The 12,045-nt window shown below is 37.9% G+C and overlaps 1 protein-coding gene across 1 annotated transcript in view; it reads left to right on the top strand.

The window, feature by feature from the left end:
• ST6GAL2 (ST6 beta-galactoside alpha-2,6-sialyltransferase 2) overlaps positions 1–12,045 on the top strand; it is a 66,073-nt gene that overhangs the window by 21,156 nt on the left and 32,872 nt on the right. Inside the window, exon 4 of the mRNA XM_004617928.2 lies at positions 5,751–5,848. Coding sequence (XP_004617985.2) covers positions 5,751–5,848 — 98 coding nt within the window. The remainder of the gene's footprint in view (positions 1–5,750; positions 5,849–12,045) is intronic.

Genomic DNA, 12,045 nt, shown 5'->3' with positions numbered 1-12,045 from the left:
TTTCTTTTGAGGTGTAAAAGCTTCTAAGCTAAATGTAGTTCCATTTGTTTGTGTTTTTCACTTGCTTGGTCAGTGGGTGTCACACTTTCTTTATTCATTAATCAGTTATTGAACTTTTGGGTTGGTTCCATATCCTGGCTATTGAGATGCATATTCATTTGCATGACTAAATAATGCAGTAAAAGTTGGAATTCATGTATTTTTTTAAATTAATGGTTTTATTTGTGTATGGGGTGGATGGCAGGAAGTAGAATTGCCATATCTTGTTGGAGTTCTCTTCTTACTTTTATTGAGAAGTCTCCATACTGCTTTCCATAAGTTGAACCAATGAAGTTTTCATCAACAGTGAGTGAAATTTTCTTTTGTACCATATCCTCACTAGCTCTAGTTACTTCCAAACTTTTTGATATATTCAATACTGATGTGAAATAGTACATAATTATATTTTTAATTTGCATTCCCCCATTTAAATACCTACTACTTCTTTGAGGGAAGTGTTTGTTCATCTTTCCCATTTTTGTGTTTTGTTGTGCTTATTTGTTCTGGGGCTGCACCCAGCAGTTCTCAGGCTATGAGAACTTACTCCTGCCTCTTGCATTCAGATACTCACTCCTGGTGGTGTGCTGGGGACTATACAGGGGGCCAAGGATCAGCTGGATTGGCCTCATGCAGAGCAAGTGCCTTACCACTGTACTATTGCTCTGGCTCTTCCCCATTTTGGGATGGGGCTATTGGATTTTTGTGTTGAACTTTGTAAGTGCTTTATATACCTTAGTCTTCTTAAGTAGTCTTCTTAAGTATTGTATGAAAATATTTTCTTTCATTCAAAATAGTGTCTATATATTTTGGCCCATTTCTTTTGCAATGCAAAAGAATTTGTTTGTATTTGTCTTTGTTGTCTTTTCCTTTGGAGCCAAATCATTGAAATACCTCCAAGGTCCACATCCTGCATAGTTTTTTTCTATGTATTTTATGGGTCCTGGTCTTCTTTAAAGATCTTTTATCTTTGAATTAAAACTTGCATATGGTATGAGATTCAATTTATTTTTAAAAACTTTTCCCACAGTTTTTACTATATAGTTTTCCCAGTACCAATTTTTGAAGATTTTCCTTGTTCCACTTCATGTACCCAGAACATTTGTCATAGATTAACTGTCCCGAGGTCTGAGGAATTATTTCTGGGCTCTTAACTTTATTCCACTTATCTGAGAGTCTATTTTTATGCTACTACCACATGGTTTTGATTCTATAGCCTTATGATATTATTTGAAGTCAAGAAATGCAATACTGCCATTTTATTTTTTCCCCTCAGGATTAATTTGGCTATTTAAAGAGTTCTATGGATCCATATAAATTATAGTAAAATTTTTTCTAGAACCTTGAAAAATGTCAACAGCATTTTAATGGTAATTGCAGTGAATTTGTATACTACTTTGGGTAGGATGGCTATTTTGAGAATGTTAATTGTTCCAACTCATTAGTCACTGCCACTGTTACTGTCATCCCGTTGCTCATCGATTTGCTCTAGTGGGCACCAGTAACGTCTCCATTGTGAGACTTTTGTTACTGGTTTTGGCATATCAAATATGCCACGGGTAGCTTGCCAGACTCTGCCATGCGGCTGGAGCGATACCATAGCGGGTAGGGTGCTTGCCTTGAATACAGCTGACCCGGGTTCGATTCCTCCTCCCCTCTCTGAGAGCCTGGCAAGTTAACTCATTAATAATCATTCATATTGTCATCTACTAATTCTTTCAATAGTGACATGTAGTTTATACTATATGTCTTTGGCATCATTGATAAATTGATTCCCAGTATTTAATGATTTTAGAAACTATTTTGAATAAGGTTGTTCTTTTTAGGTATTTCTCTTCCAGATAATAATTTAGTATATAGAAAGACAAAAGATTTTTGTGTGTCAATTTTATAACCTATTTTGCTACAATATTTATTGTTTCTAAGACATTTTATGGATTCTTTAAGGTTTTATATATATATTATGTCATCTGAAAATAGTGATAGTGTAACTTCTTTTCCAGTTTAGATCCTTTGATTTCTTTTTCTCATCTAATTGCTGTGGTAGAGGACTTTCAAACTTTTAGAACATGGGGGATTTGTGTGGAATATCCCATCGGTAAATACAGAATGTAACCATTTGCAGATAAGAATAAAATATATTTTTAGTCTCTCACAAATACTTTTGGTCCAGGCTAAACTCAAAATGAGCCTAAATTTTTCAAAGCTAAAGATATCCATAGAAATTCCTTTATTGTTGAGTAACTGGTCAAAGACCATTTCTAAAGAAAATCATTGAGTTTTGAAATGTCAAGATGTATGTGTACTACTTTTTGTAAAGGAAACATCGTCCTAGCCCATAATTAGATGAGACCACTTATTCTACTTCTACCTCATGATAGGGGAACCATGTTTACACCTGAACTTAAGGGAACTTGGGATGTCTATCATGTTAAATGAAGACAGTCAGAGATTTGTGTTGCAGTTCGAGATTGGTGTTGCAGTTATTCTGTGAACTAAGGTGGGCTGCTACAGAATATAAAGAGCTTTGGAAACCAGTGCCACAGTCCTCTCTAATTCTCCAGTGTTTAACAGTTAGTCATACCATTGAAGAAAAAAAAATTATCTATTACTTTTCTCATTGTATCATCTTGTTCTGTCAGAAGCATGTAAACATGCACATAAATAGGGGTGATTTTCTTTTTAATCTTAGATTTGCACCCACAAATAAGGTTTCCTTGAACATCATATCTCTAGCTACATGAGAAATGTATTTATCTATTTTCCCCAGTGTTCAATTCCCAGCATCCCATATGGTCCCCCGAGCACCTCCAGGAGTAATTCCTGAATGCATGAGCCAGGAGTAACCCCTATGCATCGCTGGGTGTGACCCAAAAAGTGAGAAAAAAAATTATAAATATCTTGGTCACCATGATTTGTAGTTTTACAATACTGTCAATGATAGGGCTTCATGAATATGCCATTCCAACCCCACACCCACCACCAGCATGTCTGTTTTCCTCCATAGTCATCTCGGTGTTCCCCCTACAGTGACCCTCCCACATCAATAACTTTTTTCCCATTCTCCCTCCCATCTCACTGCCATGATGAGATGGAAAACCCAGTTGTGAGACAAGTTCTTAGATTGTGTCATTTTAGACCTTTTATATTCCCTTACCATCCCTCCTCATACCCCACATAGGAGAGAGATCATTCTCTGTATCCTGACTAAATTCACTAAATTCACGGTATGCTCCATTTTCCATCCACATAGTGGCAAATTGTATGATGTTCTGTTTTCTCAAGCTGAGTGGTGTTCCATTGTGCATATGTGGCATAATTTCTCTATGAAGTCGTCTGTTCTTTGATACAAACTGTTTGCAGATTTTTGGCTATCATGAATAGTGCTGTAATGAATATGGGCGTGCCAATATCTTCACTGATTAGAATTTTTTGGCCCTTGGGGTAGATGCCCAGATGTATAGTTGCTGGGTCAAAGGGAAACTCAGTTCTTAGATTTTTAAAGGAGTGTCCAGCTTGTTTTCCAAAAAAAGATTAACTACTCAACATTCTTACCAGCAATAAATGAAGGTTACTTTTACCCCATGTCAATATGAACTCTAGTTACCTTTGTTCTTTATAATATGTGACAATGTCTCTAGACTGAGGTGATATATCATTGCTTTTTTGATTTGCATTTCCCTAAAATAAGTGATATAAATAATTTTCATATACCTTTTGGGCATCTGCATATCATCTTTAAGGAAATTTCTGTTATCTCTTATCCCCTTTTGATGGATGATTATTTTTTCTTGTTAACGTTTACAAATACTTTATAGACTTTAAATATTAGCCCTTTGTCAAACGAGTGGTGGGAAAATATTCTCTACATCTACATCTTTTTAACTCTAGTCATCATTGTTTTTATGGTGCAAAAGCTTAATTTGGTGTAGCACCAATTATTTATCATTGTTTCTGTTTGCTTGGCCAGTGGCATTAGATCATTGAAGATACCTCTAGATTCAATTTTAAGAAGAGTTCTGTCTATATGTTCCTCAATATACTTTATAGAATCAGATAAGATATTGAGGTCTGTAATCCATTTTAATTAACTTTTGTGCATGGTGTTGAAAAAGAGTGTAAACTCACTTTTTAAAAAATTCTACATTTGACTGACCAGTTTTCTCAACACCATTTGCTGAAGACACTTTTCTTGCTCACTTGTCAAAGACGAAATGACCATGTACCTGGGGGTCAATATCATTATTATGGATTGTTTGTATAATTTAAAGTTACAAAGACAAAGGCATCTCATCTTTCTTTCCTAGGATTGTTTTGGCTAGTGTGAATTTTTCAGCATTTGGTCTATGTTTTTAAAAATGCCATGAGTATTTTTATGGAACTGCATCTGCATATTGCTTTGGGCATGATTGTCGTTTAGACAAAATTATTCCTTCAAATTCATCAACAAGTGATGTGTGATGTATTTCTATTTCTATATGTCTTCTTTTATTTTTTTAGCTGATTTCCAGGTGCTCAAATTTCTGAGACACAACTGTGAAATAGTGAATGGTATTTTTTAAATTTCTCTCTTTTCTGTTTTGCTATTTTCATATAGGAATGCCACATGTTTCTGTATGTAGATTTTGTGGCTTACATTACTGTAAAAAATTTATTGTTTCTAAGAGGGTTTTTTTGTAGAGTCTTTTTAGGTTTTCTAAGAATAGTACATGTCATCTATAAATAGTGATAGTTTTCTTTCTTATCCAAACTAATGCCCTTAATACCTATTTTCTGCTTCATTGCTGTGATCAGAACTTCTTACAGTATTTTAGCAGGCACCAGTAATGTCTCCATTGTGAGACTTGTTGTTACTGTTTTTGGCATATCGAATACGCCACGGGTAGCTTGCCAGGCTCTGCCGTGCGGGCAGGATACTCTCAGTAGCTTGCCAGGCTCTCCAAAAGGGATGGAGGAATTGAACCTGGGTCAGCCTCGTGCAAGGCAAACACCCTACCTGCTGTGCTATTGCTCCAGCCCTCCTGGTGTGGGGGGCTGTATAAGTAGGAGATACAAAATAAAACAAGCAGCAAGAATAAAGAACATTTTAGAAAAGATACATCTTCTAATTTACACATTTGCTTACTAAAAATAAGCCAATTTTTGCAAAAGATATCCTTTGCAAAAAAAAAAACTCACACTGTATTGAATAATAATGGTATGAGTGGACAGCCTTGTCTTGTGCCTGGAGAATCTCTTCTCTTAGTGTGAAGCAGCAACACTTGGCAGTAGCATTAACTGCGTTTTGCCTATATGCTCTCCAAAGAATGTGAGCTGCAGACCACATTAGTTGTAGTTGCAAATCTGTTTTACAACATTCTTACCAGTACCATTGATTCCATCTTAGAAATATTTTAGGATTTATAAGTGAATAACACCATAAAATATGTCTTTTAAGAATGTGAATACCTTTAACTCAAGTATGCTTTGAGTAAATTAACTTAGATGATGTAGAACCACTTAGTGTGGGCTTATAAATTTCTATGTTGATTTTGTCCCTAACCAGGATCCTATTATTAAAAAAAAAGACTGAAAAATATGTATACCAATATGTCGACTTTAATTGGTATTGTGTTATTTGATCAGGTATCAAAATATTTACTTAAACTTTTGTCTATGTTATGTTGATAATATAAATTAAAAAAACAATAAATTTGTTACTTATATGCCCTTAGATTCACATGATGCAGTTTTAAGATTTAACTCTGCTCCGACACGTGGCTATGAGAAAGATGTTGGAAATAAAACTACTGTGCGCATCATTAACTCCCAGGTAAGACAGATGGTGTAAAACTCATAAATAAACATCGTATAGACTAATAACTTTTGTTTCTCTTTTTTATTTTGTCATATGTATGAGTGTGAGAAGAGTTGTAGGCCACATCTAGGAGTGCTTAGAGCCAATTTTAAATATAACCAAACCAGGGTAGAGAAATGTGTGCACTGTGTGTTGCTTTTGTATAGAGAGAAAAACAGCTAACCTTTGAAATCTTGGCATTGAGAAAGACAGTGGATGAAGAGGAAAAAAACCAAAGTTATGATATCTGAGAGAATGTAGAGAAGCTTGGAAACTTTAGTCTGTTTGAAATTTTTTAAATGAAAGTAGAATGTTTCATTGAAATGGAAGGTGTTTGATCAGGGACATAGTTCAAAGGACTTAAGCACATACTTTTATTGCATTCCGGAGGCCTGGCTTCAGTCCCTGGCTCTGCAGAGTCCCCTGAACCTCACTGGAAGTAACCCCAGACTACCCAACATGGCTCAAAGACCAAAGGGAAAGAAGGGGGGAAAAATCAAGAAAGAAAAACATGCTGTTTTCTTTGTGCTTTAATTAAGAATGTTCCTCCAATTAGTAACAAATTATTCTCAAAATATACCCAAATCCCTAGTATTTTAAACCATGAAGAAAAAGGAGGTGATGAGTGAGTTATGTTGAGTTGTTTGCAGAATGAAATATTAGCTCAATGTGAGGTTGCCTGAAGTAGGCAGCTTGCTGCAAGGTAAAAAACAATTATCATTAACTGGAAGGTACCCTGGGAGTGATTAAGAACTGGGATGCATTAGCTACTCAATAGGATTCAGCATATCTTTTTTATATCTTGTCACACTTTACTAGTCCTTCTCAACAATGAGCACTTCATTTTTCTTACTTTAATTTTATTCAAATATGTTTTTTAAAAGCATGCATTGTACTTTTCTCTTCTTTTTAATTAATTCACTGTGAGGTACAGTAACAAATATTTCATGTTTGAGCTTCGATCAAACAGTCATCAAACACCCATCCCTTTACCAGTGCACATTTTCCACCACCAAAATCCCCAGTATCCACTCCCCAATTCCACACCTTCCCCTGCCTGTGTGGCAGACAATTTGCAAAATATTCTTTCTCTACTTTAGTTACCTTCGATGAGACCAGTCCTACCACTCCTCACACCTGCTGAGAATGTAATGCTAGACAATGTGTTTTGTATTGCTTGTTATGAATAAAATATAATGTTGCACGGCTGCAAGAGCAGCTGCGTGCTCTAGGAATTCTAAGATTTTAATAATTAGAGTCTGAAGAGATCGCTGCAGCAAGTTGCTCGGGTCCAAGATTCGTTTGTGTGCCTTTGGATTGTGGCCACGTGGGAGCTTAAGTAGATGATGGGAGGATGTGGCATCTTCTCAGAGTCCCCTAGGGACAGGAGGAAGGACGGCCCACTCCTCTCCTGTCCCTTGAGACTTGGGATTTGCCATCACTGCGACTCGTACCTGGGTGCTTCTCGCTGGCTTCTAGAAAATGGCGACCTCTGGAGCTCGTAGAGGGCAGGTGGTGGGACGGCACCTGCCCCCATCTGGAGCAGCCCAGTGGAGAGGGCCTATTGCAAAGTCCCGGGCCATCTCTACTGCAAATTGCTCGGGTCCAAGATTCATTTGTGGAGCACTTCATTTTTTAAAGAGAATTTTTATTTTACTTCCCCCCCCTTTTATTTTACTTTTGTTGAAGATGTGGCGGGACTCCTTGGGCCTGGACACCAAGGGGCACAAGTTACAGGGTAGTAAAAGATTTATCAGTCACAAAACATTTTATCAAGAGTAAAGCAAAAAGTCCATTACAGTGTAAATGTACTGGCTAGGTTTGACACAGTCAAGGCCATCCCGGAGAGAAGCTTAAATTAAGCTTAAATGAGCTCTCTGAGCTCAGGAATAAAGAGATTACAGCAAGGTAACCTCTCCCAAGAGTCTCTTATCGAATTTTCTAAACTATTGACCTTAGGCCAGTCTGGTTTAGTTTGCTTAATCCCAGGGAGCCCTTGTAGGTTTTGGAGGAAAGAGAATGAGCCAAGGTAGTTTTCTTGGCTGATTAACTCCTGTCTCCTAAGACACTGCCCTTTTACCAATTGTCTTTCAGCTCTTAGACTCTCCCCTGTTTTTAACTAGTAGCACAGCAACCTGTGGTGAGTCCATCAAGGCTCAATGTAGGATTCATAGGGATATCAATAAGGCCCAAACTGGAGGGCAACTGAGGGCCCAAGTTAATATGACAAAATTACAGGATTTATAAAAAAAAAAAAATCCTCAGTATTCAATCCACATCACTGGCATTTTGGGATTGCTTAATTACTCTTTTTTATTATTATTTGAAAGTATCCAAGGAACTACTTTGTTACCTGTGAGTAGATTAAAATTATTAAGAAAAAAAAGTCCATTTTTTCCAGGTAAATTTGGTATTCCATGTGGGTGTCTGCCATCAGTGTCTTTAGGTGGTGGTGTGTGGACATGAGGGCTTTCGGCTGGACACAGGATTTGCCTGGGGAACTGATATGACAACTGGAGAGCCAGGATGAACAGTAATGTGTCACCAGCATAGTCAATACTTGAAGTGTCCAGCAGTTGAGGCTTTTTCCTTTCCCAGTTAAAAGTGGCAGCAAAGTCTGACCACAACTGAGGGGAAGGTGTTCCTCCAGGAAGCACGCTGGCCATTTCTAGGAGAGAAGGGCTGTTAGAGGCTTGTAGTTTTCTGTGGTGCTAATGGCGTGGGCTTTAAAAGAAGCTCTTTCTTATTTAGGGTGTTTTTAAATTTGTGTCTAAGTGGCCTTAGAACAATTTTACTAAATGGTTAAAGGCTTTAGAATGATTAAAATTAAAGATATTCTTTGACCACAATTGTCAAGGAAGCTTACTCAGTTGTGACATGCAACTTGAAGTACCTAGAATTAAACCAAACAGCATATTAAAGCCTTTAGGATTTCTAACTAATTTTAGGGTACCCATGTTATTATTTACATGCATGTTAAGATGGTTGAGGTTTTTAATTACAAAGCTGCCATTAAGCTCCAATATACCATGTTGGCTTGATTTTTATATGCTTATCTATATCCCTAGCTTTTAACACAGGGGGTTCCTAATAACTACTGTATACTGTGAATTTATGGGGTTTTTTAGTTTTAAAGACTTGCTTTCTTTGGGGCTGAAGTGAAAGCACAGTGGGTAGGGTGTTTGCCTTGCATGTGGCCGACCCAGGTTCAATTCCCAGCATCCCATATGGTCCCCTGAGCACGGCAAGGGGTAATTCCTGAGTGCAGAGCCAGGAGTGACCCCTGAGCATCGCTGGGTGTGACCCAAAAAGCAAAAAAAAAAAAAAAAGACTTGCTTTCTTTAACACAGAATAGAAAGAGCCACATGCCACAACATATAAAATCACATGATCTGTAACAAATATTAGATCTAAGTGGCCAGATATAGGTGCACATATGTAGTTGATTGACTTCTCTAGCTGGTTCTTTTGACCATCGGAAGTGGCATGGGTAACAAGTGGCCCCAGAACCGGGAAAGGACAGCCCTAGGGCAAAAAACCTTACCTAAAAGTTTCTGGCTCTAAGATCAGCCCATCATTGAACCTCAATCTTGGCTACGTGGAGATGGATTGAAAAGTGGTTGAGAGACGGCAGTGCAAAGGGGGATTTTACAGCCTCTGAGACATACTCCATCTCATTTATGAGCCAAAGCAAAGTAAGAATTTGGTTTTTGTAAGTCTAATTGGTATATTGTTTATCTCTATGACTTTGTCTTATGCAGATATGAGTGATCTTTCTTAATATCTGTCTTGTTTGTAGGAGGAAGAGTTTTAGTTTTTAGTTTGTTTTTGTTTTGTATGTTTTTCTTCTCTTATGAATGCTTCCCAATGATTTTAGGACAAAGACAGAATTTTTCTGGGGATGGCAATTGTTCTGACCAGGGAGGGAAGAGGAATTTTATTTTTAGCAGGTTTTGGGAGCCAGAATTGCCCTTATCAGAGAGGGGGAAGCAATGACCTGTTACTGGATGAGAGCAAAGAGGTCCAATCTCACTATTTTATGTCTGAGTTTGTTGTCCTACATTTATTGATGAGTTCCTGAGACCTCAAGTCATAAACATTTTTCCAGTTTGGGACAGTAAATTTCCAATTAAATGATAAATTTATTGGCAAGGGTCTGTTATGATCAGGATTTTTTATCAGAAAGTGGCTTACTCTCCTTTTTTAGGACTCTGTGTGTGAAATATAGATCAATTATTCAAAGATGTCCCTTAAAGGTGAGTGAGTCAGTGGGGATGAATAACTAAATAGCTTGGCCATGTGTCTCAGGCAGAGAGGTGTTCTAGGTCAGAGATCCAAGGATTGAGTCCTGAATCAGGCTATGTGGTGTCCCACCAATACACTGACTTATGCAAGATGTTTTGAGTCCTGGACTTATCCCTGTAGCCCAAATGGACCAGTTTATTTGGGAGGAGGAAAAATGGCTTATCAAGAAATGCAATAGAAGTCTGAAGACGCCATATGTCAATTAAGAACCCACATATCAGCTTAAGGTAGAAAAGAGGAGGATGGTTGAGGAAAAGAGAAAGAGATACATACCTCTGGCACCTGTTTGTGCTGAAGGGGACTAATAAATTGACAGACTTTGAAAGTCACTGGACAATAGCCTCAGTCCAAAAACATCTCCGTTTTCAACCAATTAAATGTATTTCACTTACTCAGGGAAAAGGAGGAGAGAAAGAGAAAGAGAACAGATGTTCATACTGAAGACCGGAAACTTGGGTTTGTTTGGGAGAAGGGAAAGCAAGCAAGCAGGAAAACAAATACCTCTAGCACCACCTTCTGGCCGAGGGGAAATCCACAGATGACCAGAGAGGCTTCTACCTGCCCTGTTCCCAAGAGTATTTCTGGCCAGCAGAATATCCTTCTTCCAGACATGAATAAGAGAGGTAGTCTGAAGTACCGTCAGCACGTTTTGGCCCCGGGAGATACCCACAGATCAATCAAGTTTTGGAACTGCCAAAGAGTTGTCCTGGTCAGGCTTCTTTATTCATGGCCAATTTGCTAAAATTCCCCCCATCTGGAGAAAAAGAGGAAATGGGAAGGAAGGTCTCAGTCCCATGTTAGGCACCAAAATTAAGAAATGCCTCAAATACAGCAGACCTTTAGAGTCTCAAGCGGTGGTTTTTTCAAGGAATGTACCAGTAGCAAGGCATTTTGGCAACAGCAAAACCAACAGCTTATTAGAAAATAAACTGACTAGATTTGACAGAAGAGACCATCCCAGACTCGAGAGAGGAGGGAGTCCTGTCTAGCGGCTTTGTGGACCTTTTTTTATTGTTCTTTTTTTTTTGAAGCTTTTTTCTGGGATTTTATGTACATGGGATTTCATACGCTAGAGATGCTCCCCCTGACAGTTAAGTAAATGGGAAACCTGTGCTGGGGAGTTCATATTCTTGGGATTCTGCAGCTAATTGTGATCTGAATGGGAAACTTGGACTAAGTTTCTTTTAGTTCCTCTCAAAGAGTTAGGCTGTGTCTCGGAGTTTCATCTTTGTGTAAATGGGGCCCTTCCACAAGATTTGAGCCAAGCCATACGTGTAGTTGGGGGAATTGACCACCTGAGTAAGTATGCAACGAATCGTTGGGAGATGGAACTCCTAAGAAATACATTGAATCATAGAAAGATCAATACATTTCCCAAGATTGAAAACAAGGGAAATTTTGTAAGATTATTGGAGGAGAAGCAAAATGTGGAAGAGGAGTCAGGTAGAAACATGGAATGAGAAAATTAAAATAAAAAGTTATAAAATAAGAGAGAGTGAGCAAATGGGAATGCCCTGCCACAGAGGCAGGGTGGGGTGAAGGGGACAGGGTAGGGTGGTGGGAGGGATTCTGGGACCATTGGTGGTGGAAAATGGGCAGTGGTGGAGGGATGGACACTCGATCATTGTATGACTGAAATGTAAGCATGAAAACCTGTAAGTCTGTAACTTTGTCTCACAGTGATTCACTAATAAAATAAATTTTTTAAAAAGTTTAAAAATATAATCAATTGCTGTACTTCCTTAATTGTTAGATGCTATGGAATTATAGAATGTATCATTCATTTTATAATAGCTTTCCAGAGAGGAGATTTAGCCTACCAATATAAAATTCACTGTCACCTGTACAATACATTCTAACTTGGAAAA

Source organism: Sorex araneus, chromosome X, assembly GCF_027595985.1.
Source record: "Sorex araneus isolate mSorAra2 chromosome X, mSorAra2.pri, whole genome shotgun sequence".
NCBI lineage: Eukaryota > Metazoa > Chordata > Mammalia > Eulipotyphla > Soricidae > Sorex > Sorex araneus.
This window is presented reverse-complemented; position numbering and strand designations above follow the sequence as displayed.